The following is a 24,542-nucleotide window of genomic DNA, read 5'->3' as shown; positions in this document are numbered from 1 at the left end:
AAAGAGTAAGCAGCCAGGGGCTGCTCACTGTTTAAAAAAGCCCCTTAGTGTCCCCTAGCAGGTGGGGGCCCTAAATGAAAATCGGGGGGACCTATTGTCCCCACCCCGGCTCCCACCCATGAGCGGCGGGTGGGGGCCCTAAATGAAAGTGGGGGCGGGAACCTCTTGTCCTCCTAAATGAAAATGGGGGGACCTATTGACCTCCTAAATGAAAATGGGGTGGACCTATTGTCCACCCATGAGTTTTTTGTTTTGTTTTGTTTTTTTAACAGTTGCAACGGGTATTATGGATTTTTATTTAGCCTTTTCGGAGGCTGAAAAAAAAAAAAAAAAAGAGATTTTAGAAAAAAGAAGACATCAAATGGAAAGTTATTTTTTATTTACAGGTAGTTAGTTTTCTTGTTCCTCCCTCACTATTTTTAGGGTGAGGGGGTAGATCTTGTTTAAAACATTTTTGGGAGGAGGGTGGCTAGGGGCTTGGTGACCCCTAGTCACCTGTGGGGGGTGGGGAGGAGGATTACATTTAGCAAGATCACGGAGGAAAGGGAAAAAATTTCTGACCACAGGAAATGAAGCACACTTTGCTCCTCCGCTGGTCAGGCATAGGAAACCTCCACAAGACAAAATAGTCCCTACTTTGTCTTCTGTTTTAAAGAATACTAGAGCAGGCAGGAGTAATGAAGAATAGATCCTGACAGAGGGAGAGAAGAGGAATCGATTGCGGGAAGGTTTTTGTTTTTTTGACAATCTTTATTTTCAATTTTAAACGTGACACAGAATAAGACAGTATAGAAATGTAGTACAATCCAAGAAACATCTATATTAATGAAGAATATCCTAGGACTAACACTTTAGACTTCGCAACATTGAGAAGGCATGACCAGATGTTTAATTTAGGTGCTATGACAAGACTTACTCATAATGTGCCGTCATCTTCCCTAAGCGTGTGGGTACACTGAGCCAAATTGAGTCACAAGTGATCATTTGAATCAATGCAGATGCCACACTTTCAGCTTCCCTCCAAAAAGATGGTTGCGTTGCAATAATTTCCCTGGCAGCATCGAAACATACCACGGCTGGAATACATACCTTTGCTACAGTTTGTTCTAAATTGCGTTGGATCCTTTGCAAGCTCGCATTGTGCCATAATACTATTCACGCCAAATGAGTCGCCTGAATACGAAGCTAAAGTACTTTAGGAATCTGAAGTATCCCTTTAAGCCTTAGTCTACCGTCCTCCCACACGTAGCGAATAAGAAGAGAGTTATAACAGCCAAAAAATGTGCGTGAGACTAGTATCAGTATCACAGTCATAATGAGTATTTTATAAAGATTCTATCTTTAAGAAATACTGATTTTTAGGGGGGGATGACAGTGTCATTTTAACTAAAATCTTCCATTATTATTATGGCCAACCAGTTTTGTAATATACTTCTTGAAAACCTGTGCCCTAAATTGAACCCCCTTTTGCAATCAATGTGGAGTATTACCATTGATTTTCTATAGAAACAAATTTTTATCATCATCACATAAATTCATATCATTATGCATGCCAGTATATTTCTGGCTTTGGTAACTGCTGACTGTCAACTTGTCTAATTTGTTGTTTACAACCCATTATAACATGCAGTATTTACCCATTGTCATTATGTACTTAATGACCAACAGCATAGTGTATTGCTATAAAGAAGCTGGTCTCAAGATTGGCAAGACAGTGCTATTTTTCTTACATCACAGAACCAGTATTGTGGAGACTACCTTGAGAGAGATCACCAGGACACAGGCCCCAGATATTGTTATGCCATTTACCTTAAAACAGCCTTAAAGGGAACCTACGGGCACCACATCAACTTCTGAGAAATTAACAGTTAAGAAATGGTTTAAGTCTTCTCTACAGCACCAATTCGCTCTGTACAGTGTATCAGCTGACACTCAAGCCAAGCAGTAGCTGCCAATTCACAATATAGCTTGAGAAAACTATGTATATTTCTATGAATACTGTGTTTCTAAATGTGGAGCTACTGATTAGCTTACAGCGTTAGCTGACACTCTTAGCCAATTAGTGGTGTCTGACCGAGACAGATCACTGATCACAGAATCAGAGAGTAGCAGAAGGACAGGAGCAGAGATACATTGCGCTGAAGAGATGACTTTAGAGTAAATTTCCTTAAGGTAATCCGGCACCAGGGTTCTCCTAGCACCAAGCCTCACTTAATAAGTGTCTGTTGTCCTATGCAATCCTATAACATGATTGACAGCTGATGTAGAGATCAGCTGTCAGAGGGCTATTAATGGCTGCTTTAGCAGGGACCCAGTCTGTACCTAGACATGCAAAGCTGGTGACATCCACTCAAAATTACTGCATGACATAAACAAGTACATTATTTAGAAAATAAAGGTTTGTCATCATTCTGATCTTTGACAGAGAGGAAAGAGAGAAGTATTACATTGTGACTAATTGTACCAAGAGAATAGTTTTCTGCTGCAAAGTAAAAGGCTGTATTACACAGTGATCACCTGCTGGTGAGCTGTATTCTTTTTATGAAGCTTATAAGGGGCTGATTTCTTCAATGTCTGCTAAATAGTTTAGTTAGTTCGGATTTTATTTAGAGTGATTTTGGATGGTATTATTTTATACCAGGTTCCCTTTTTAAGATGGTTTTAAGTGCATTAGTTCTGTGCTTGCCCAAACCCTCTGTCTTGTAGTGTAATATAGGGAGGGCTTGCTTATTATGCCCCCCCCCCCCCCCCCCCTCGCCTCCCTTTTTTATTAGAATGTCACTTGTTCATTTTGAGGTTTCCTTCTTACCTGTTTTTAGGGGTGCTAAATGTGAAAGAGAGAAGCTGATTCCAGAAAGGGTCATTCTCAGAGATGGATTCGGTTCCAGACAGCTTCTTCAAGTATTCATTCTCCGAGAGCTCGTATATGGTACTGCTGTTGGCACCCATATTTCTAGAAGTACAACAACCTGTACATTACTGCATGAAGACCCTGCCAAAAAAAGGTGGAAAAAAGGTTGTAAATGACCAATTCTCAAAAGTAAACTAAATGGGCAAACTTCAATTGTAACCCAACACAAAACATACACATTACAGAACAAAACCAAATTAACGATTCTGTCCAGAAACTGTAACTCTCTCCATGTATTGGTGATTTTGTTGAGAATAAATAACAAGCACATTTGTGAATGTCCAGCCCAATTTAAGTAAATAAAATGAATCCGGCACTGTCTTGTGTTTACCTTATATATGGTAACACACACCTACAATTTTTGAAACAATCCTTTTTAGTTCAGAGTTTTTTGGATGTCAGCCCATGCATTGGTGCTTGGTAACAATCAAATCCCAAAACCTGGAAACTAGGAATGGAAAGGTGATGTGGAAATTCTGCTGTTAACCCTCAGAGAAGTCAAATCTGCACTGCCTCATATTGTCTTTTAACTTGGTTCACACACTTGGATTTATAGCAGGGAGGGAGGTAAATACCAGCCAGTGGCAGTTATAAAGTTAGTAAAATATTACCAGATCCTGCAGCTAAATCAATAGCTTCTCAATCCAGACTGTCATTTTATATTCTCACACAAACCATGGATCTCTAGATAATACATTTCACAGCAGACTAGTAAACTAAACAGCCCTGTTATCTTTATTACAAGATCACAAAGCCCGCTTATAAAGAAGCAAGGGACCTGTAGTACAGTTGAGTCGAGATTCTTTGCCCAAGTTATGTGCCATAAATACAAACTTGAAACCTAGTACGTACTTAGTAAGACACATTACGCTTTTTTGCTTTTAGGAGTACAAGTGGACCAGTCAAGAACTTTCGCTTAATATTGTTAACAAGTGTAAAACTTTGTAATCATTGAAAATAAGCAATATTAATAAAAATAAAATAAATAAACAATGTTTGCATGCTGTACAATGAAAGGCTGTCAACATTAGATTAAAGGGGGATTTCAGCTAGGCAAATCTCAACAGCCAGTTACAATGAAAAAAAACTCCCTGTGTCAATTAGTGTGAGGTCATACATTTATTCTTATACTACAGTATTCCTTTTAAAGATGACATTATTGATACCCACATCCCCCTTGGAAGTCTCAAAATAACAAAAATGACCTTTAACCCAGTGCCATCCCGGTCTCGCCGAAGAAGCCTCTCTGTCCACAGTGAGATCATCAGTAATGATAACCTTTGTCGAGCCTGTTGCTCAGAGATGGCAGTCAATGTGCAGTGCCACTTCGCAGAGAAGCATTATCCTAAATATTCCCTATGTAAAGGATTCCAAGCTATTGGCATTCCCATAATGGGCATGATGACACTAAATGTATAATTATTGAATTTATTATAGAAATTTATCCGGTGCCAATACAAACCATTGTGTGGAAATCTATTCACAAACAGGACCATACATAGGACACAAGGTCATGTGTGTAGACTGGAAGAAAGAAGATTTAGTCTAAGGCAAAGGAAAGTTTTTTTTACTGTAAGAACAATAAGGATGTGGATTTCTCTGGCTGAAGAAGTGGTTTTATCAGAGTCCATACAGAAGTTTAAACAGCAACTAGATGCATACTTTCAAAAACAGAATATTCAATTATATAATTATAAAATAGCTATTCACTAAGAAGTGTGTCTAGTTGCTCTCTGACTAACCGATTGATTGCCTGACTGAGTCACTAAAGGTATTCTGACTGACATATGTACAAATCCTTAATGGGATCCTATAGTGCCAGGAAAACAAAGCCATTTTCCAGGCACTATAGGGTTAATAGCCACCACCCCCTCGTGCCCCCCTTCAGCCACATACCTGAATCCAGCGCCGATGTCCCTGTGCGCTGGGTCAGGCTCTGCCCACACTCCTAACCTAATGCACATGCGCGGCAATAGCCGTCCAGGGTCAGATAATGGACCAAAAGTCCATTTGGATTCTGGAAGCCCTCTAGTGGCTGTCTAGTAAACAGCCACAGAGGGCAGACTTAGAGCTGCAATGTAAACATTGCAGCACTAAGTGCAAAAGGGTCATAGCACCCAGACCATTTCAATGAGCTGAAGTGGTCTGGGTGCCTACAGTGTCCCTTTAAATCTGTTAGAATGCAGGGACAGAATATATGCACATTGATAAATGGAGATTTTGGTGCTTGGAACTTTATTTTGATTCGGATCAGCTAAAATCTCATATACTCCAGTGTTCAGAGTCTCTCGTACAAATATAATGAAGGCAAATTTCCTCATTTTGATGTAGCCTGCAGAGGTACTGGTTTGGGATCCTGAAAAATTGCCCTGTTTGCGCTAAACCTCTTGAAAACAGTATGAAACAAACTGCAGTGAGTTTAATAATAGTCCACTACAATAATCTGTAGTGGTTATGGTGACTAAAGAGTTCCTTTGAATAAAGTGACTCGCCAAGCCCCTATTAAAAGGTCTAAACATCTTATAGTTTAAAGGGACACTATATATCCTGTCCCCTTAAAACTGCAACGTTAAATATTGCAGTTTCTGAGAAACTGCAATAATTACATTGCAGGCTTAAACTTCCCTCTAGTGGCTGTCAATCAGACAACCACTATAGGCACTTCCTACTTGCTAAGCGACTTTTGTAAGTATAGTCTCTTTTGAAAGTTCACCCAACTGCTGTTTTATAAGACATTTCAAACAGCCGTTGTGCCTATGTGCGAAAGCAATATCTTCGTTAATCAAAGATCTATGACTGAAGCCATTTGTAAGGTGTTACCTCATAGAAGAAGCTTCATGTTATGTTATTCCAGTAGAAAGAGACGTTCGGACTCTGTGGGATTGTAGGGAAGAGACTGTATGCAGTACAGGCAAATGAACAACATTTGAAATCTGGTAACATTAAGAAAAGCGAACACATAAATCTGAGGGGGTATATATCAGCAATTAATGGGTGCTGGTATTAGGTTTTTATATATATTAACAGATCACCTCCACATGTGATAAAAAAAAATAAAAAAAAGTATTTCCCTATGACACACTGGTTGTTTGATTCTATCTACTTAAAGGATTACAAACAAAAACAGTGTTTTATTAAATAAATAAAAGGGTATCCCTCGCCCCTAGATGAATAAATACTCATGTTTTTATTTTTTTTATTACAGCTATTTATAAAGCGCCAACAGATTCCGCAGCGCTGTACAATTAGTGGAGAAATGTACAATATACACAGACAAATACAAGAGGTAAGAAAGCCCTGCCCGTAAGCTGATATCTAGCCATTGGAGCTCTTTTATACAAAGTGCTTGGCTAGATCGCCTGTGAGCTTGCAATCTAAATGATACCAAGGGGATTTGAGACAAGAGGTAGCAGGGGAAGTTTGGAGGTGATGGCTGAACGAGTTAACAGAGAAGCAGCTATTGGTATCAAGGTCAAGTTCTCCCTCAGCCCAATCCTACCCTGTTGACATTACTCTCCCTGACTGGAGTGGTAGGGCTGTCCCAGAAGAAGGGCTGAGCAGAGGACTTGGACAGTGCAGAGGTCGTGCCTCCATTGATCTCTGTTGCCAGACTGCTATGTGTACTGAGAGCAGACGCCAAATATATGCAGGTTTAACATCAGAACAGTCGTTGATAGTGCCAGTGAGGTGGAGTTGCACCTCAGCACCACGACAGAAAAGATATTTAACTCTGTAACGTGCAGCCTTTCTAACTGAAATGTAGCACATACAGACTCCAAGAACCATGACCACTTCAAGTCACTGAAGTGGTTGTAGTACCTAGAATAACCCAACATGTTCAAAAGAAAGGGTTACTGCCTTGAAAGTGGTAACAGACAGAGCAAGTTCCTAAGCCATCTGGCTTTTCTACTTTATATTATGTTATTTCAGTTTGTTGCATACAGTTGTTCTACTGTTCATATCTGTGCTTACAAGTCCCTTTAAAAATGGACCTGGAAATGGCTGACATTAGGATTTTCACATATGTCCTACATTATTTTCTCAAGATAACAATACCATAGGTCTGTAGAGGTTTGCTCCTATACAAGCCACTAATAATATTAGTCTTTACTATTTTAGTACTTTTGTAATTATGTCCTTAGGTTTTTATACTGTAACTTTGTCTCTGATAGCAGATGACATACAAGTAAAACCACTGCATGTGATCTTAGGCAACGCCCTATGCTAGAATCTTAATGCCTCGTACAGAGTCTGGAGAGGTATCTTAATATCTAAACTAACTGGTTAAGCCTATTCCATCTCCCATAATATACAAGTTTTTTTTATACAGTGCCCTATTGCATATAAACTACATAAACTAGGAAATAGCACAGTTATAACAATAGTAATGTTTTTGCCATAACCTCTTACTCCTATTCTTAGGATGGTGTCTAGCTTTTATTTGTCTATAGTATCCAATTATATATAAATCATGTGCAGTGATAGAATTGGATAGTTACCTTTTTTCTATTCAGGCTGACATTTCTGCGTACTTTGCATTCAGCTAATATATCTGATTATATTTCCACTGTACTCTATAGACTGAGCAAGGAGCGTGACTATAGCGCTATATTATTAGACAACCTCTACATAGGCACGTGGATATAGCGTTCTACATACTTCCAATTGATTGGGAATATGTACATAGCGCTATACTATTAGTCAGCTTTTTTACAGTTACCTATATTTAGTGATCTACGACTAGATACTTGATTGCTGCTGATTTAGGCTGACAATCTCGGTGCATTTTGCCATTATATGTCTATTTTAATCTTTATTATTAAAAGTTACATTTTATTTTAATTTTCTTAGGGCACACTTTGGTAGTTTACTGTGGGTTAACCCCACTATGAGTGTTTCCTTTTAGCTTCCATATCTTTTTTTTTTTTTTTTTATAGTATCCAATTAGACTAATTATTATCTCTGCCTACACCTGCTTTTGCAAAGCTACTACCTGAATGGTGACCTGCATTTATTGAATAAATCTACATGTGATGTAAGATTTTGCACTCCTATAAGCTTACATCTCAAACACAATGCCAGGTATAAGAAGTATTTTGGTTTTGCTACTGGCAGAGGGTCCTATATTTCATATTAATGATACTAATTAAACACTGAACTGCCATGAACTGGGAAAATAATTAGACAGAAATAGCCAAGCTGTGAATAGTGTCAGTTTGTAGAGTTTTTTTTTGTTTGTTTGTTTTTTTTACCATTTTATCATAAATTTACCAATTTGGTGTTACATTTGCTACAATTTGAGTCTGATGAAAAAAAGCGAATATATGTGGGGGAATATACAGGGTGTGATACTAGGCTCGGTAGCTTTCTATTACAAATTTACGTATAGTTCAGTTATCGGTCTAGTTACGAGTAGGGATTCCATTGGACATGGATAAGTCTTTCTTCAACAAATGCATACCACGGACTCTCTTTTCTCTCCTTTTGATAACAGGGAGAAGCTAGGATATCAGTATCTAACTATTTCACAGCCTTTATGTAAACTGTTCCAGTTAGGAGTCTGAAAGCGATGCTCTCGCTTTCGGTAACTATATATAGGGGATTTAAAGCGTGGATAAATTCTATTTGCGGGGGCGGGGCCTGACAGCCAAGATGGCCGGACGTGTCCTCTGAGGGCTCCTGCACCAGAGAGCACCCAAATACAAAATCTGTCTGATTTCATGAAACCTACAACAAAAGGTACCCAGATATCGAACCGGGACCACACGCGGAGCAGAATGGTACCACTCCGGAGCCAAACCGCCACGGGAAAGTCCGAACCGGCCACGCGGCCTAATCCTGAGCGGGGCCTAGAGCATGGAGGAGGCGGCCGATCCCCCGACTCGAAGCCCGCTCACAAGCGTGAGAAGAGCAAAGCCCTGCTACCCCCCCCCTCGGACCGGCGGGGGTTATCCCGGTCCATTGTGAAGATGACAACTCTTACAAAACGACGAAACCAAGCGACAAACAAACGGGACCCACGAGGTCCACACAAAATGGCGGCGGCAAAGCAGCATGGGACGAAGCGCCCACTACACCAGCCCCCTGGGAATATAGCAGAGTTCTGCGGCAGACTCCTTGATCACCTCTGCACAAAGCTCCGCACCCAGAGGCAGGCACTCAGGCAGGCGAGGAGTGAAGCAGCGGCATGGATCCGCCCGGCGACCAGGCGAACCCTGAACTGGAACCCCCCTCGGGCCTCCAGAGGGGATCCCAGCGGGCAACGCCGACACTTACTGAGGCGGAAGACGCCGTCAAGCCCCTTAGACACAGACACTCGCTCCCGCGCAAGCCAGGGTGAGAACCGTGAACAGAACCAGCCTTACGGCCTCCTGAGAGCACCGAAACTTCCGGGCCAGCTACAGACCTCCCCACGTACATGGACACACACCGCCTGCAACGAGGTACAACATTACTGGGCAAGTGCTGCAAGCGTCCGCACATCACGGACCCGCGCACACACTACAGGCAAGGGAGCCCATCAAGCAGACCGACTTCGGGCACAGAACAGCCTGAGAATGAACGGAGACACCACACTGAGACACCTCACAGACTATCTCCTAAAGCACATCCATGGCGTCGGATGAAAATACCGCAGATCAGGGCATGGCTGGAGTGCACCCCTGGTAAACCACGGTACAGCACACCACGGGACTTTTACAGCTACAGGCTACTGAAACTTATAACTGTGCAACGTATGCCTTACTTTACTTGACGTTTATCGCTGCTTAGACCGTATTTGAGTAATTTCACTTTTATGTTTGCTTAAAAATTACATACGGCAGCCCGCTGTGTAATAGGGCCCAGAAAGTCTTGATGCTCAGCCACCCCGCTCTTATTATATTCCGCTATGTATAGCCCGTATCTAATGTAAAGCTACCAGTATAGTATAACACGTCTTGAATTTCTCGGACCACAACCTAGCCCACAATTACATGTCATAACCGACATTTACTTACCTTGCAAACTAATATATCAGTAGTTATATAATTCTCTTCGGGGTCTGCACCCTCAGTCTGTAAATTGTGAGTAGATTGTGTTAATCTTATTCCCTACCTATCGACGTAACATAGGATTGCAAACTGCATTATAAGCATAATTGTACCTCCTCCTGTTACCCGAAATTCAATGCCTAATTAACCTAGCATGAAACCATGTAAATGTGACGCAACTTATTATTTTCCAGCGTGTTTATATAATTTGTTTTCCAGCGTGTTTATATAATCTGTGTAACCTGTACGGATAACTCTACTGTTAAACTTTCAAAAAAAAAAAAAAAAAGAGGCTGCTACTCTTGGGAATACATGCAACTATTGAGTACACTTATGCAAACTATATGCTTTACATGCACTAACCCATCACTTTATTTTCTGTACTGAACCATCATATGCCTCAATAAAAACAAAGATTGACAAAAAAAAAATTCTATTTGCACTCACTCTATATATCAATGCTCTAGTGCTCATCTTGTTCTGATATGTTAGGGATCATTGTCCTTCCAAACCAGAACTCGGTCTCCAGCACATATGACTAAAGAGATATGCACTGCTATGGGTCTGCACCTCCTGGTTTTACACAGAGCCGAGGGTGTCATGGCAGAAAGCCCTGTTAGACCAAGATAAAAAACAAAACAAAAAAAAAACATGAATTGAGAGCTTCAATCCCTAGAGGACCATCTTTTACACTTTATCATTATCCCACTGTGGCCCAAAATATCTTGTATCAGTATGTCCTGTTCATTTAGTTTTGAGAGCTCCATGTAGCCCGTTAGTCATCAACTGAGTAGATCATTCGATTTTGGAATTTAATCCTTTAATAACAGATTATTATGCAAGTACAGGCTGTACTTGGCCATAAGGTGTAAAGTGTGGTAGTGCCTAGGGATCGCCAGACAATTCTATGGCTTGCAGTGGGCAAACAGTAAGAACAAGGTAAGCCCTCTGCACTGAAGGGGGTTAATGTGAATTTCACAACTCTAATAACTGCAGGAGTAGTATTGGTTGAACGTTTTGCTAAAGGTGAACAAACATCAAATATATAAGATTATGTTTACCAGCATGAAGAGTTTCTACAATAAATCTTGTTAGGACGGAATTAAACCATTAGAATAATTTATATTTGCTCAAGATTAGATAATTTACAAATAGCTTAAATACATGCCAGTGGTTTGCAATCAAAGAAATAAAAGGCGATAAGTTGTGAGCAGCTACGAGGACCCAAACCATTACCCAGCAGCCACTATTACAAGCTGGAAGAAACTGAAATGGACAAGTCTCTAATCTGGCCATATACCTTTACATATATGTGGCAAAGCTATATGCTAGTATATTGGGAAGTAAGAAACTTTGGACATGGAGTTTGTATTAGCGTTTTATTTGATTGTAATATTTGTTTTTATAATTTGTTTCCTCCTGATGAAGTCTACCTAGTAGAGCTATCCCTAACAGGGCCGGCACTACCATTAAGGCGAATAAGGCATTCGCCTGGGGCGCCGGCCTCTGGGGGGCGCCCACTGGGAGGTGGGCTGCCCTGCTGCTGTCTGGGGATGCTGTGCTGGGCGAGCAGCTCCTTAGCCACCCCCCAGCGCAGCCATTCAGCTGCTGGGCTCCCTCTGCAGCCGATTACCTGCTGGGGGGGGGGGGGGAGGGGATACTGCAACCCCATCCCCCGAGCAGAGCACTGTGCTTCCTGCAGGCTGGGGGAAGCCGGGATGTAAACTGGTATCCCGGCTGCCCCCTGTCTGTGAACACAGGAAGCACTCAGAGGGGAACAGGAAGCAGCCTGTGCTCACAGTGCACGGCTCCCCTGCTCCCCCAGCAGCAAGAAAAACAACATCCTGGATCCTGCTTCCTGGACCTCTTCACAGCACCCAGGTATGGCATGGGGGATTGTTTATAGTATGAATGTTTGTAAATTGAGGTGTGTGTTACATTACTGTGTTTGTGTGTGTAATTAAAGTGTGACTATATGTAGAGTGGTGTGATTTTGTGTTTGACTGACAGTGTGTGTGTGTTAATGAGAGTGTGCAAGTGACACTGTGTGTGTATGTGTGTGTGTGTGTGTGTGTGTGAGAGAGAGTGTGCAAGAGACTGTGTTAGTATGTGCAAATGACACTGTGTGTGTGAGAGTGTGCAAGAGACTCTGTGTGTGTGAGAGTGTGCAAGTGACACTGTGTGTGTGTGAGAGTGTGCAAGAGACTGTGTGTGTGAGAGTGTGCAAGTGACACTGTGTGTGTGAGAGTGTGCAAGTGACACTGTGTGTGTGAGAGTGTGCAAGTGACACTGTGTGTGTGAGAGTGTGCAAGTGACACTGTGTGTGTGAGAGTGTGCAAGTGACACTGTGTGTGTGAGAGTGTGCAAGTGACACTGTGTGTGTGAGAGTGTGCAAGTGACACTGTGTGTGTGAGAGTGTGCAAGTGACACTGTGTGTGTGTGTGTGTGTGTGTGCAAGTTACACTGTTGTGCTAGTAAGAGTGTGTAACTGGCAATGTGTGTTGGTGAGAGTGTGTAGGTGACACTGTGTATGTCAGTGAGACAGTGTGTGTTAGTGAGAGTGTGCAAGTGACACTGTGTATGTCAGTGAGAGAGTGTGTGTGTGTTAGTGAGAGTGTGTAAGTGACACTGTGTATGTTAGTGAGAGAGTGTGTGTGTTAGTGAGAGTGTGTGACACTGTATGTCAGTGAGAGTGTGCAAGTGACACTGTGTGTGTGTGTGTGTGTGTGTGTGAGAGAGAGTGTGCAAGAGACTGTTAGTATGTGCAAATGACACTGTGTGTGTGTGTGTGTGTGAGAGTGTGCAAGAGACTCTGTGTGTGTGAGAGAGTGCAAGTGACACTGTGTGTGTGAGAGTGTGCAAGAGACTGTGTGTGTGTGAGAGTGTGCAAGTGACACTGTGTGTGTGAGAGTGTGCAAGTGACACTGTGTGTGTGAGAGTGTGCAAGTGACACTGTGTGTGTGAGAGTGTGCAAGTGACACTGTGTGTGTGAGAGTGTGCAAGTGACACTGTGTGTGTGAGAGTGTGCAAGTGACACTGTGTGTGTGTGTGTGTGTGTGCAAGTTACACTGTTGTGCTAGTAAGAGTGTGTAACTGGCAATGTGTGTTGGTGAGAGTGTGTAGGTGACACTGTATGTCAGTGAGACAGTGTGTGTTAGTGAGAGTGTGTAAGTGACACTGTGTATGTCAGTGAGAGAGTGTGTGTGTGTTAGTGAGAGTGTGTGACACTGTGTATGTCAGTGAGAGTGTGCAAGTGACAATGTGTATGTCAGTGAGAATGTGCAAGTGACAATGTGTAGGTCAGTGAGAATGTGTATGTGTTAGAGTGTGTACGTTAGTTAGAATGTGTAAGTTTGTATGCCAGTGAGAGAGTGTGTGACACTGCAAAGGTAATTATTGCAATTTTTAAGAAACTGAAATAATTACTGTCCTGGGTTAACGTTAACTCCTCAAGTGGCTATGCATTGAGACGTCCAGCGTCACGCAAAACCTAGTGTCTTGGAAATACCACTGCGAGCGCGGCCATTAAGGAGCGAAGGCGGACCCAAGCCAGCACGAAAGACATTGGGTGCTGGACCCAGGTAAGTGACAGAAGGGGTTTTAACCCTTTCTGCACCACAGGGGGGTGTGCGTTTGACAGAGGGGGAAGCTATAGTGCCAGGATAACAAGTTTTTGTTCCTGGCACTATAGTTTCCCTTTAATGCCTACTCAGTACATCTCTTTCCCTAAATGTCTCTTCACTGTAATTCAGAGTTTAGTGAATAAACATCTAAAGGGAATGTAGTTGCATTCATGGGGGGCGGCAAAATGGATTGTTGCCTAGGGCGGCAAAAAACAGCAATTTTACTTACCGTAAATTCCTTTTTTCTTTGTATAGTGGCAGTACTCACAGTTGGGTTGTTCCTTCCAATCTGGGACAAGAAGCTCCCCCTTCTTCCGGTTTTTATGCCTGTGCTCCGCCTGCTGCCTCCATAAATCCTGTATGCCCTGAACACACGCCAGTAATAAAAAGAACCCAAACGGAGACTGAGTCATGCAAAATACATTTAATCTATACAAAAAAGTGGAGGGAAAGCCAGTACTGCCACTATACAAAGAAAAAAGGAATTTACGGTAAGTAAAATTGCTGTTTTTCCCTTCGTATAGTGGCAGTACTCACAGTTGGGATATAACAAGATCCCCGTAAAAACGAAAGGGTGGGAACTCAGCAGGCCACAGCTTGCAACACCTTACGCCCAAATTCAGCCTCAGATGATGAGAATATGTCCAGCCTATAATGCTTGATAAAGGTATGCAATGAAGACCAGGTAGCCGCTTTGCAGATGTCTTCAGGAGAAGCCGCAGCTCTTTCAGCCCATGAGGTAGCCATAGCCCTAGTTGAATGAGCCCTCAATGGAAATTTTAGGGGAATCCCTTTGGAGCGATAGGCCAACCTGATGGCATTTGTCAGCCATCTAGCTAATGAGGGTCCAGAGACAGCATTACCCACATATTTGCCTTGAAAGTAGACGAAAAGATGATCTGAGGATCTAAACTCCCGAGTTTTATGAAGGTAGCATTTCAGGGATCTCCTAACATCAAGGAGATGCCATTTCTTTTCCAGCTCAGATGTGGGCGATTGACAAAAGGCCGGCAGAACAATAGGCTGGTTGATCGAAGCACTTGAAATAACCTTAGGCAAAAAAGAAGGTCTGGGATGTAGAACTACTTTCTCTTGATGAAAAATGGTGAATTCCGGCGAAGATGATAGAGCTCGGATCTCACCAATTCTCCTAGCGGAGGTAACCGCCACCAGGAAGGCCGTCTTGAAGGTAAGAAATTTGATGGAGACTTGACACAAAGGTTCAAATGGTGGTTCACAAAGGGCCTGAAGAACCAGAGACAAATCCCATGTAGGAAAGGAAACCAGCCTGGGAGGCCTCTTCAACCGTATGGACTTAATAAACCTTCGAACAAGAGGGTTAGATGCAATATCCTGAACCAGGAAGTGACTAAGCGCAGAAATCTGGCCCTTGAGTGTAGACACCCCTAGGCCGGCTTCAAACCCATCTTGCAAAAAAGAAAGAATTTTCGGAACTGAGGCTTTGGCCGGATCAGAATTCCGGAGATAACACCAGGTTCTGAACTTCATCCAAACCCTGAAATAGATTCTTGAAGTGGACGAGCGGACAGATGACAGCAAAACGTCACATAGACGGTCAGAAAGACCCTGACCTTGGAGTATCATCCTTGCAGCAACCATGCCGTCAGGTGAAACATTGCTAGGGTTTCTTCTGGAAGCTTCACGTTCTCTAAAATGTGAGCAGAGACCGGGAGGTGCCAACGAGAGATGGCCATGTTTTCCACTTCCGAAAACCAACTCCTGTTCGGCCAGAAGGGCAGGACTGCCAGAATTCTTGCCTTCTCCCAACGTATTTTCTGAACAATTCGTGGGATAAGGGCTATAGGAGGGAAGACATAAGCCAGATCGAAAACCCAAGGGAACGATAGACCGTCTAGGACATCTGGGTAATCTTTTGAATGAAGTGACGCAAATCTCTGCACCTTTCTGTTCCTCCTTGTTGCCAACAAGTCCATCTCTGGCCTGCCGAAGCGTGCAACCAGCTCCAGAAAAACTTCGCTTGATAGAGCCCAGTCCGCTTGGGACCAATGGCTTCTGCTGAGGTCGTCTGCAATAACGTTTAGAGACCCTTTGATATGGGTAGCTGATATTGCGCAAAGATTTGCTTGGGCCCAAGTCAAAATGTGGTAGCAAAGATCTTGAAGAGCTTTTACTTTTGTGCCCCCTTGGCGATTCAAGTAGGCCACCGTAGTGGCGTTGTCCGACTGAATCCTTACCGACTGATTGGCGATGAGAGAACTGAAGGAAATTAGGGCTTCCAAAACCGCTTTTAATTCCCTGAAATTCGAGGAAGCGCATGCCTCTTCTTTGTTCCAAAGCCCTTGATGGAAATGAGAGCCTAGATGAGCGCCCCAACCCGTCTGGGAGGCATCTGTGGTTATCGTAATCCACTGTTTTAGTGCGAACGACAGGCCCTTTGAAATGTTGTCTCTTACTTTCCACCAGTTCAGTTGTTTTTTCACCGTGTCGGATAGACGGAAGGGAGCGTCCAGATCTTCCTGTTTTCGCGTCCACTGGGATAGAATGTCCCACTGTAACGGTTTGGATTCCGCTTTTGCCCAGGCGACGGCAGGTATTGTCGCCGTTAGGAGGCCTAGCAACCTCATAGCATCTCTGATTGAGCTTAGGTTTCTTTGCAGCTTTGATACTGCTTTGAAAATCCCCACTTGTTTCTTTTTTGGAAGAAAAAGAGATAGGGACTGGGAATCTATCCGAAGCCCCAAGAATACTAAACTCCGAGACGGGGTTAATTCGGATTTTTCCAGGTTCAGGATCCAACCGTGATCTTTTAAAACCTTCCTTGAAATCTCTAGATGAAGTTCTAGTAGTTGTCCTGACTGTGCTTTCAGGAACCAATCGTCCAGGTATGGAACAATCGCAATACCTTTCAGACGTAGAACTGCTGCCACGGGTGCCAGAATTTTTGTAAAAACTCGAGGGGCTGAAGACAGGCCAAAGGGAAGAGCCTTGAACTGCAAATGGAGAATCCTTCGCCTTTTCGTTAGAACTGCAAATCTGAGAAACTTCCTGGAAGATTCTGCCACTGGAATATGCAGATAGGCGTCTTTTAAATCCAATTTTGCCATGAAATCTCCCTTTTGTAAGATGTGTGTTACCGACAGAATGCTCTCCATACGGAACTTCTGGTATGGTATGCAGGTGTTGACTTGCTTTAGGTCTAGAATCGGACGAAAGGATCCATCTGGTTTTTGCACCAGAAAAAGGCGTGAGTAGACTCCTTGAAATTCCCAACCTTTGGGTACCTTCTCCACCACATTTTTTCTTAAAAGGATGAGTGCTTCCGTAAGCAGGGCCTCTGTTTTTACCTTTGAAGGATAGCTCGACAGAAGGAAGGATGGCCGAGGACTTGATGAAAACTTTATCCTGTAACCTTCTGAAACGGTTCTTAAAATCCACCCATTTGAAGTACTCTTTCTCCATTCGTGGGTGAAGAACCGAAGGCGTCCTCCCACTCTTTTGGCGTCAAAACTCTTTTTCTCTTGCCTGTTGGATTCATGCCTAGACCACTGGCTGTTGTTGCCACCCTGTCTGTGGAACCTGCGAAACCGCCCCTGGTAACGAAAGGGCCGCTGGCTCTTGTACTGGAATCTCTTAAATCCCTGGGCTCTTGGTTCCAGCGGAAGGGCTTTCTTTGTATCTGACATATGTTTAATAATGTCTTCCAACGGGGTACCAAACAGCTTGTTCCTCTCGAAGGGTAATTCACATAACGCTGCTTTCGATGCTGAATCAGCAGTCCATGTTCGAAGCCAAAGAGCCCTCCTGGCTACTGATGATAACCCCATAATTCTTGCTGATAAACGAAGAAACTCCTCAGCAGTATCTGAAAGGAATTCATTGGATAGCTTCAGCAGGAACATGAGATGGGAAGGGTCCGTATCGGATTTTCCCATGAGGGAATCTTCCAGTGCTTGAAGCCAAACACTCTGGGCTCTGAGCACTGCTGAACCCGCAATTTCAGCTCTGCACTGAAAACCTGCGGCCTGGTATATTCTTCTACATGAAGTTTCGGCTCTTTTGTCCATAGGATCTTTGAGGCCAGAGACTTCGCCAATGGGTATAGTAGTTTTCTTAGATAGTTGGGCAATCTGAATATCTACTTTAGGAAGATCTTCCCACTTTTCCTCAGACTGGAGTTTGAACAGTAGTTTAAAATGTTTTGAAATGAACGCCCGTCTTTCAGGATTCTTCCATTCCCTGTGAAGGAGATCCAATATTTTTGGAGACATAGGGAAACCTTTAACCTTCACATTGGTAGGTTCCGTCTCTTGAAAAGCCGCACTCACTTCTTTAATGAATCTTTTCAACTCTTCTGGTGGAAAACCCTCCTCCACACTAGAAGTTAAGCTGGAAATAGCCGAAGGAGAAGAAAGGGAACATTCTCCAGAAGAGACGTCAGACTCAGAAGGGGATCTATTCCTCCTACGCTTTTTAGGCAATTTCTCCTGAATTGCAGGGTCTTTCTTCATCGTATCTTTAAAAGACTCAAATGTCTGGGACAAATTTTCCTGAAACCAGCCCAGGAAGGATGCCATATCCGACTGTTTTGTTTTCCAGTAATTCAGAAGCGCACTGGTTACATGTCTTTTTGCGACATCCGTCAGGTAGAGGAACAGCACATTCCAGACAACATAAGTGCTTAGACTTGCTTGTGGCTTTTTTGGGCACAGAAATAGACATCTTGTCCTTATCTGCCTTGTCCGGAGCTATAGGGCTGGACATATCTGTGAATCAGAAAAAAAGGAATGAAATTAATAAAAAATTTTAAAGAAAATAAACGCATGCATAATAGTAGGTGACAAAGAGGAGAGTTTAAATAGTTAAACCTCACCTTTAGCCACCTGAGGTCCGTGTAGGAGGGCTGGTGACACGGAAGAACCGAACTGCACACCCACCCTTGGGGTCAGAAGGGTTCAGCACAGCTTAAATACAGTTTTTTGAAAATTTGAAATTTTGCGCCAAAAAACTCCGGATCGCGCATGCGCAGTAGCGCGATACCGGGTTTGGTGGAACGCAACGTCACCCGGGCGTGCGTTCCACTGCTGTGCGCATGCGTAAGGAACCACGAGGAGGACCGCCCGGGAACTCCTGCGGAAGAGCCACATAAATTGCCCTACCTGGTCGCGTTCCGTAACGCTGGACCGGAACCTCTGCCACTCAGCTCCCGCCCGGGGAGCTATCGGGCGTACACCTCCCCGATCAGCAGCCTGTGCTGATCGCACCTTCTCCACCAGACTGGGGAACCTGTCCGTCCCGTTTGCCGGGACAAGAAGAACTGGCGTGTGTTCAGGGCATACAGGATTTATGGAGGCAGCAGGCGGAGCACAGGCATAAAAACCGGAAGAAGGGGGAGCTTCTTGTCCCAGATTGGAAGGAACAACCCAACTGTGAGTACTGCCACTATACGAAGGGAAAATCCTTGCACCGGCCCTGATCCCTAACTACTGCCTGCTATTCCTGTAAACCATCTCTATTGCATACCATCTTGGATAGAGGGATACAGAGATTTATGTGTGATTTTATTCAAAAGCTTTGCTGTACTATGTCCAGTTCTTTTTTCCTTGCATGTTTCCTTGGGAATTGAGAATATCTACTGCAGAGACCTCAAAGTGACATTGATGGGCCTGAAAAATTCATATATTTTGTGAGTGCAATACTATCAGTACGGGCTACCTTGCTTAATGGTGCTTCCCTATGAGTGTTTTCGGTCTTTGTTTTTATTCTTAGGTGTATCTTGTATTTTATATTTGCATTTAAGGATTTGAGGAATCCTTTTGTTACCACCTAGAACGTACCTTTATTTTACTATACACTGCTGCACTTGGGTGGTCTATTGGTTTATATATATATTGGGAAGTAACTCTACAACATTTATGTGGATGTGTGTGACAGTAGTCACCAGCACTGGGAGCAGAATATGGACACTTTATGTAGGTCTCCATATTATTACAGGTGCAGGGTGTGTATTATGTAATTGTTTATGGTGAAATGATTGTGTGCTCTCCTGTACTGCTGTTGCTTTCAACCAACTAGGTGGGTTTGGCTGTGGAGCCTGTAGAGCACCATCTGTTGGTTGTAAGGAAATAGTAAGATTTGTTACTTTGCATATTCAGGTAGATTTGCCAATTATGATTTAAGCAGGCATGGGAGATATTTAGTGTTAGTTATTGTCTTCCCAACCCCTTTATGAATATGTTATTGTGTTGTTATGAGCTCCTGTATGTTTCTCCTTATGATTTGGTTATTTGTATTAGATTCCGATTATCACTGTAAGTTTGATGTAATGCGCAAATGGGCTAGTCCTGAGTAAAACTAAAGCTGAGTGTGTTAGTTACATTGGGAACTGTGTGCCCAGGTTGGTTTATTCAAGGGTCCTGGTAACAGAGTCTTCAAACCTGTTGGCTGGCTGCTTTGGTTTCCAATTCCTGGGTCAAATTAAAGAGAGCTGGGCCTGAGAGCTACAAGCACCTTTGTAAAGGCAGTAGCTGGTCACAGTCTAGGACTCTAGGCAGTGGTGTGGATACCTGCCTGGGAGAGGAACTAAAGAGGCAAAGTAGAGGGGACAATACCTGTCTAAAAGGGGAAAGCTGCAGCATGGTCCAGGGTGTAAGAAGTCCTCAGCAACCCCAGCCAAGCTCCGGCAACTGAGGCTGAAGCATTCCAGGATCCCAGATAGCAACTAGGAAGCCCCCTTGGAGGAAGTACTCAGTCTGAGTACAGGAGCTCCATCATAATGTGTTTTTTTTTTTTTTTTTTTTTTTTAACTGCTGTACTAAACACCAGGTTTACAAACTATATAGCACAATACAATAAGCTCAAGAAGATTGCAAAAAATAAATGATAATTATACCACAAATTTTGAAAGAATTTGGTGGAAAAAAAATAACCTTACAATAAGGCTCAAATTATACCATTTGAGATATCCACAGCCTCTCTACTTTTGAAATGGTATGAATTCATGGGGTATTTTTATTTGTGCACTGCTATAAAAGCTAAAATGAGCTGCAAATCAATATATTTAAATTAGAATTTGGAAAACAAAATGGCCAAGTCTATACATTGGTTTAACTTCATAAAAGCCTTGCAAAGATAAATACAGGAAGTTTTAGATGTATTTGAGGTCATACAGTAACAAACATCAGAAAAAGACACCAAAATAGTGTGCACTTCCTGTCAGTCCGACCGGGAACAAGAAACTGAATCTCCTGTACCGCGCAGTACCCGGCCGGACTGACAGCCAGGAGGAAGAGGAGCTCGGCCACGCTACAGGGAAGGGGAGGTGACGAGAGAGGAGTGCTGCAGCCGCCTGAGGCTCTCTATAGAGCGCTCAGGCAGCTGCAGCCTTATAGGAAGCACCGGCTCTGCATGGGGCCCCGGGCCAGCTCGGGGCCCCAAGCAATTGCTTGGTTTGCCTGTCCGGTAGCAACGGGCCTGAAAGGGACATAACAGCCACTAGAACCACTACAGCTTACAGTAGTAGTTCTAGTGTGTCGCATTTCCCTGCTGTTTTAGTACAGTAAACACTGCCTTTTCAGTGCTGCATAGCGTGCAGCACTGGCGTTCGGCGTCGCCACACTCTACATGGAGACACTGAGCGTTCCCCATAGGGATGCATTGATTCAATACAGCTCTATGAGCAGATGCTTAATGGTACAGCACAGCATTTTGCTGAGCATGCACAATAGCCTTCCAATGCCTTCCTATGTTAGAGCATTAAACTGGCTGAAAATCACCAAGATTGCTAATCTCAGCCATGAAGCCGGGGCAGCCATGCAGAGACTGGCACCATGGCGAGGGAGATAAGGTGAATCACCTTTTCAAAGCGATCAGAGAAGGACCAGGGAGCGGTGAAACATCGATTTCAGCACTACAGTGTCAGGAATACGCTTGTATTCTTGACACTATAGTGTCCTTTAAGGGGTAATATTAATCAAGTGGATTTGGACAGGGAAATTACTAAGCATTATATGATTTCATACACAATCATTTGTTTGCATGGAAAGACAAGAATATCTCATCTATATCAGGAGGTTAGGTTCAACAAATAACAGTCTCCCTTAATATGATTTATTAAGCTTTAGATTATATTACATTTTCTATACCTAAATGCATGGAAAAGTGCATTATACTGGGTCTGTCCAACTTGAGTCAATATTTGCGGTGTTTGTTCTATGACGCAGTTCTAACAGAGAGAATCAAGGAAACTTCCAGGATATAGCTAGTTCTATAATGCAATGATCTGGCCCATAACTGCTTATATGACTCTTTGTTTGAATATAAATACTTGTTCCTGTTTTTTAAACACTAGGGGAATGACAAACCTTTTAAGCATAGGAAAGCAGGTGTTATCTAAAGTTAGGATTATTCAAAATGGCTGAAATTAGCAAGTAGTCAAAGTGAATTTAACATTTTCGATCAGAACTCTTTGTACAGAACTCTTTGTACTGTTTTTGTAGAAAAAAAGGGGGGGGGGAATTGTGGGCAAACCCAGAGCAAGCATTTCTCAATAGTAGTGCTGCTGTAGAGACCAACATGTATATAAACACACACACCCACCCACACCAAATGTTTAATTTTACAAGGCTACCCAAAATCAGCAAACAAATATGGGAATTCAGTCCCACCTCACGGACACATTGTGTCAAGCCACCACCACGCCACAGCATCCCAATATTGGTGGGTCCTACACCAACCTCAACACAGGATGAAAAAAAATTAACAGCTCCAGTGAAAAACGAACCAAAACACGTTCAGCTGACCTGCTGGAATAGCATTGTGAACATACACGACACATACTGAAGCTAGGGCGCAGGGTGGGGTTCAACCCAATAGGACTATGAAAGAAGGTTTTGGGGATAGCAATGTCACTCTAGTATTGGCTATAAATAAAACCTTACAAATAAGTTGCTTTGTTCCCCATGTGATGCATTGTTTTCTTTTAGCTGTATATTAAAGATTTAGCAATTGTCAGCACAATTCAAATCAGCCTAGGTACAGCAGGACACACATTGCATTGTATCGGTTTCTCATCATTGCTCTATGCAGACTGCCTGGTGCACAGGGCAGAGCTTGGAACAACGGTTGACATGGAGCCAGGGTAGAGTTTAATACAGACGAAGGGATTTCTACATTTAATTAGAGTTTTCATTAGCTGACATTTATTAAAAATAAAGTGATAAGTAAACATAATTAACATTCTGGGAAGGGAATCAAAGGTTCTCATCAATCTTTATAGTAGGGTATAATGTTATAACCGAGCCATCATATGGTAAAGTAGGGTTTCACAGAAACAATTAAAAGAACACAAATGAAGTGGTCTGGGTGCCATGCCCCTCTCCTCCCCTTTTTTTTTTTTTTAGCCCTGCAGCTGAAACCATTACCAGTCTGATGGAGCGGAAACATTTACATTATAGGGTTAACCTACCTCTAGCGTAGCTGTAGTTGTTCTGGTGACTACAGTGTCCCTTTAATTGTATAGATATGTGGTTGATGCTTTCTCTCAAATTAGTTTATTTTGCCATTGAACATGCAAGTATTCCTCTACTATATAGCCGCCAAGACCTGTCTTTTCTCTCACTATGCATTTAGAGGGTGCCCACGTGTTATAGGCATGTAGTTTATATCGGTTCCAGTTCTTGCCAGTTGGCACAAAAGGCAAATGATAAATCGGTATCTGCTCTGAAAATATATCAGTCGGTCCCTATTGCCTGGTGCTGTGCCTCTATTCAGGGTTAAACCATTTTCAAGCAGATTAACACTAAATACGAGTCCCTGGCCTGGAGAATGGACAAGGCAGAGATTACACTCTTCACTCTAGTCAAACCAATTCAGCTTCGTTTCACCAAGTTAAACTCCATGATTTTGCAGTAAGCGCTTCTAGCGCCTTTGTTTTAAAGAGATTCTCCAGTGCCAGGAAAACAAACCTGTTTTCCTGGCACTAGAGAATCCTGGAGTGCCCCCCTCCCTCCCGCCCTGCAGCTGACGTCACTGAAGGGGTTATAACCCCTTCAGACACTTACCTGAATCCAAAGCCAATGTCCCTCATTCAATGCTTTCCTATTGGGATTCCGGCGACGCTGGAGGTCTTCATGCATAGCGTGGTTGCCTACAGTGTCCCTTTAACCCTGCAATGTAAACATTGCAGTTTCTCTAAAACTGCAAAGTTTTACATTAAATGGTGAAGGTGACAGGGATACTGCACCCAGACCACTTCAATGAGATAAGTATGGGTTCCTATAGTGTCCCTTTAAACTTCCTAAAACTGCTGCACTTAAATTTCTACAAGATCAGTGCAAGTTAGAATGACATCAGTTACCTGATATCAGATTATTTTCTCAAAAATCAATAAAGTTATAATTCCCGCTGTTACAGAGTTGTAAGTGTGACATAACACCTCTTCATCTCCTCTTCACACAGAAGTAGCAAATGCAAATAGCTGGTCCACACCTAGTCAGACACCAAATCACCAGCTCAGGCAACCACACCTCCCTATTAACTGGATTAACTCATGAATCAGCAGGAAGCAGAGATATATACACAGAAGCAGAAAATACAAAGAAACCAAGAAATACAAACCATTTAACTTGTTGCTAACGAGTAAAGAAGTGTGCCAGTCACAAAACACCAAAGATAAAAGATAGAGTAGTCGGCTTGTGACCAAAACCAGTGAAAGGGAAACTTGTAGCAGGGATGTTGTGGCTATATCATGATTACTAAAATAGGGTAAAGACAGTCTGAGAAGAAGCCACGCTTCTCACATGTCTGTCTTAGCAAATATACACGTCAAGAAAGCAATATTCAAACAACTGGTATATGGTATAATTTATAATAAAAATACGTAAAATTAAGCATTGTGCGTGGGACATATCACCTTATGGGACATACAGTTCATCACTTGCAGCAATTCCTTCCATCACACAAGATGCATGGTACCACCTGCTCACCTAATAGCATCCG

General features: G+C 42.8%; 1 protein-coding gene across 3 annotated transcripts in view; it reads right to left on the bottom strand.

Annotated features, from left to right (window-relative positions):
- DYM (dymeclin) overlaps window positions 1–24,542 on the bottom strand; it is a 337,693-nt gene that overhangs the window by 288,409 nt on the left and 24,742 nt on the right. For all 3 annotated transcript variants that reach the window (XM_063453857.1, XM_063453858.1, XM_063453855.1), the window contains exon 2: window positions 2,810–2,992. In XM_063453857.1, coding sequence (XP_063309927.1) covers window positions 2,810–2,949 — 140 coding nt within the window. In that variant the 5' untranslated portion in view covers window positions 2,950–2,992. The remainder of the gene's footprint in view (window positions 1–2,809; window positions 2,993–24,542) is intronic.

This window comes from Pelobates fuscus, chromosome 5 (assembly GCF_036172605.1).
Source record: "Pelobates fuscus isolate aPelFus1 chromosome 5, aPelFus1.pri, whole genome shotgun sequence".
In the NCBI taxonomy this organism is placed as follows: Eukaryota; Metazoa; Chordata; class Amphibia; order Anura; family Pelobatidae; genus Pelobates; species Pelobates fuscus.
The sequence above is the reverse complement of the archived record's forward strand: the minus strand, read 5'-3'. Positions and strand labels throughout refer to the sequence as shown.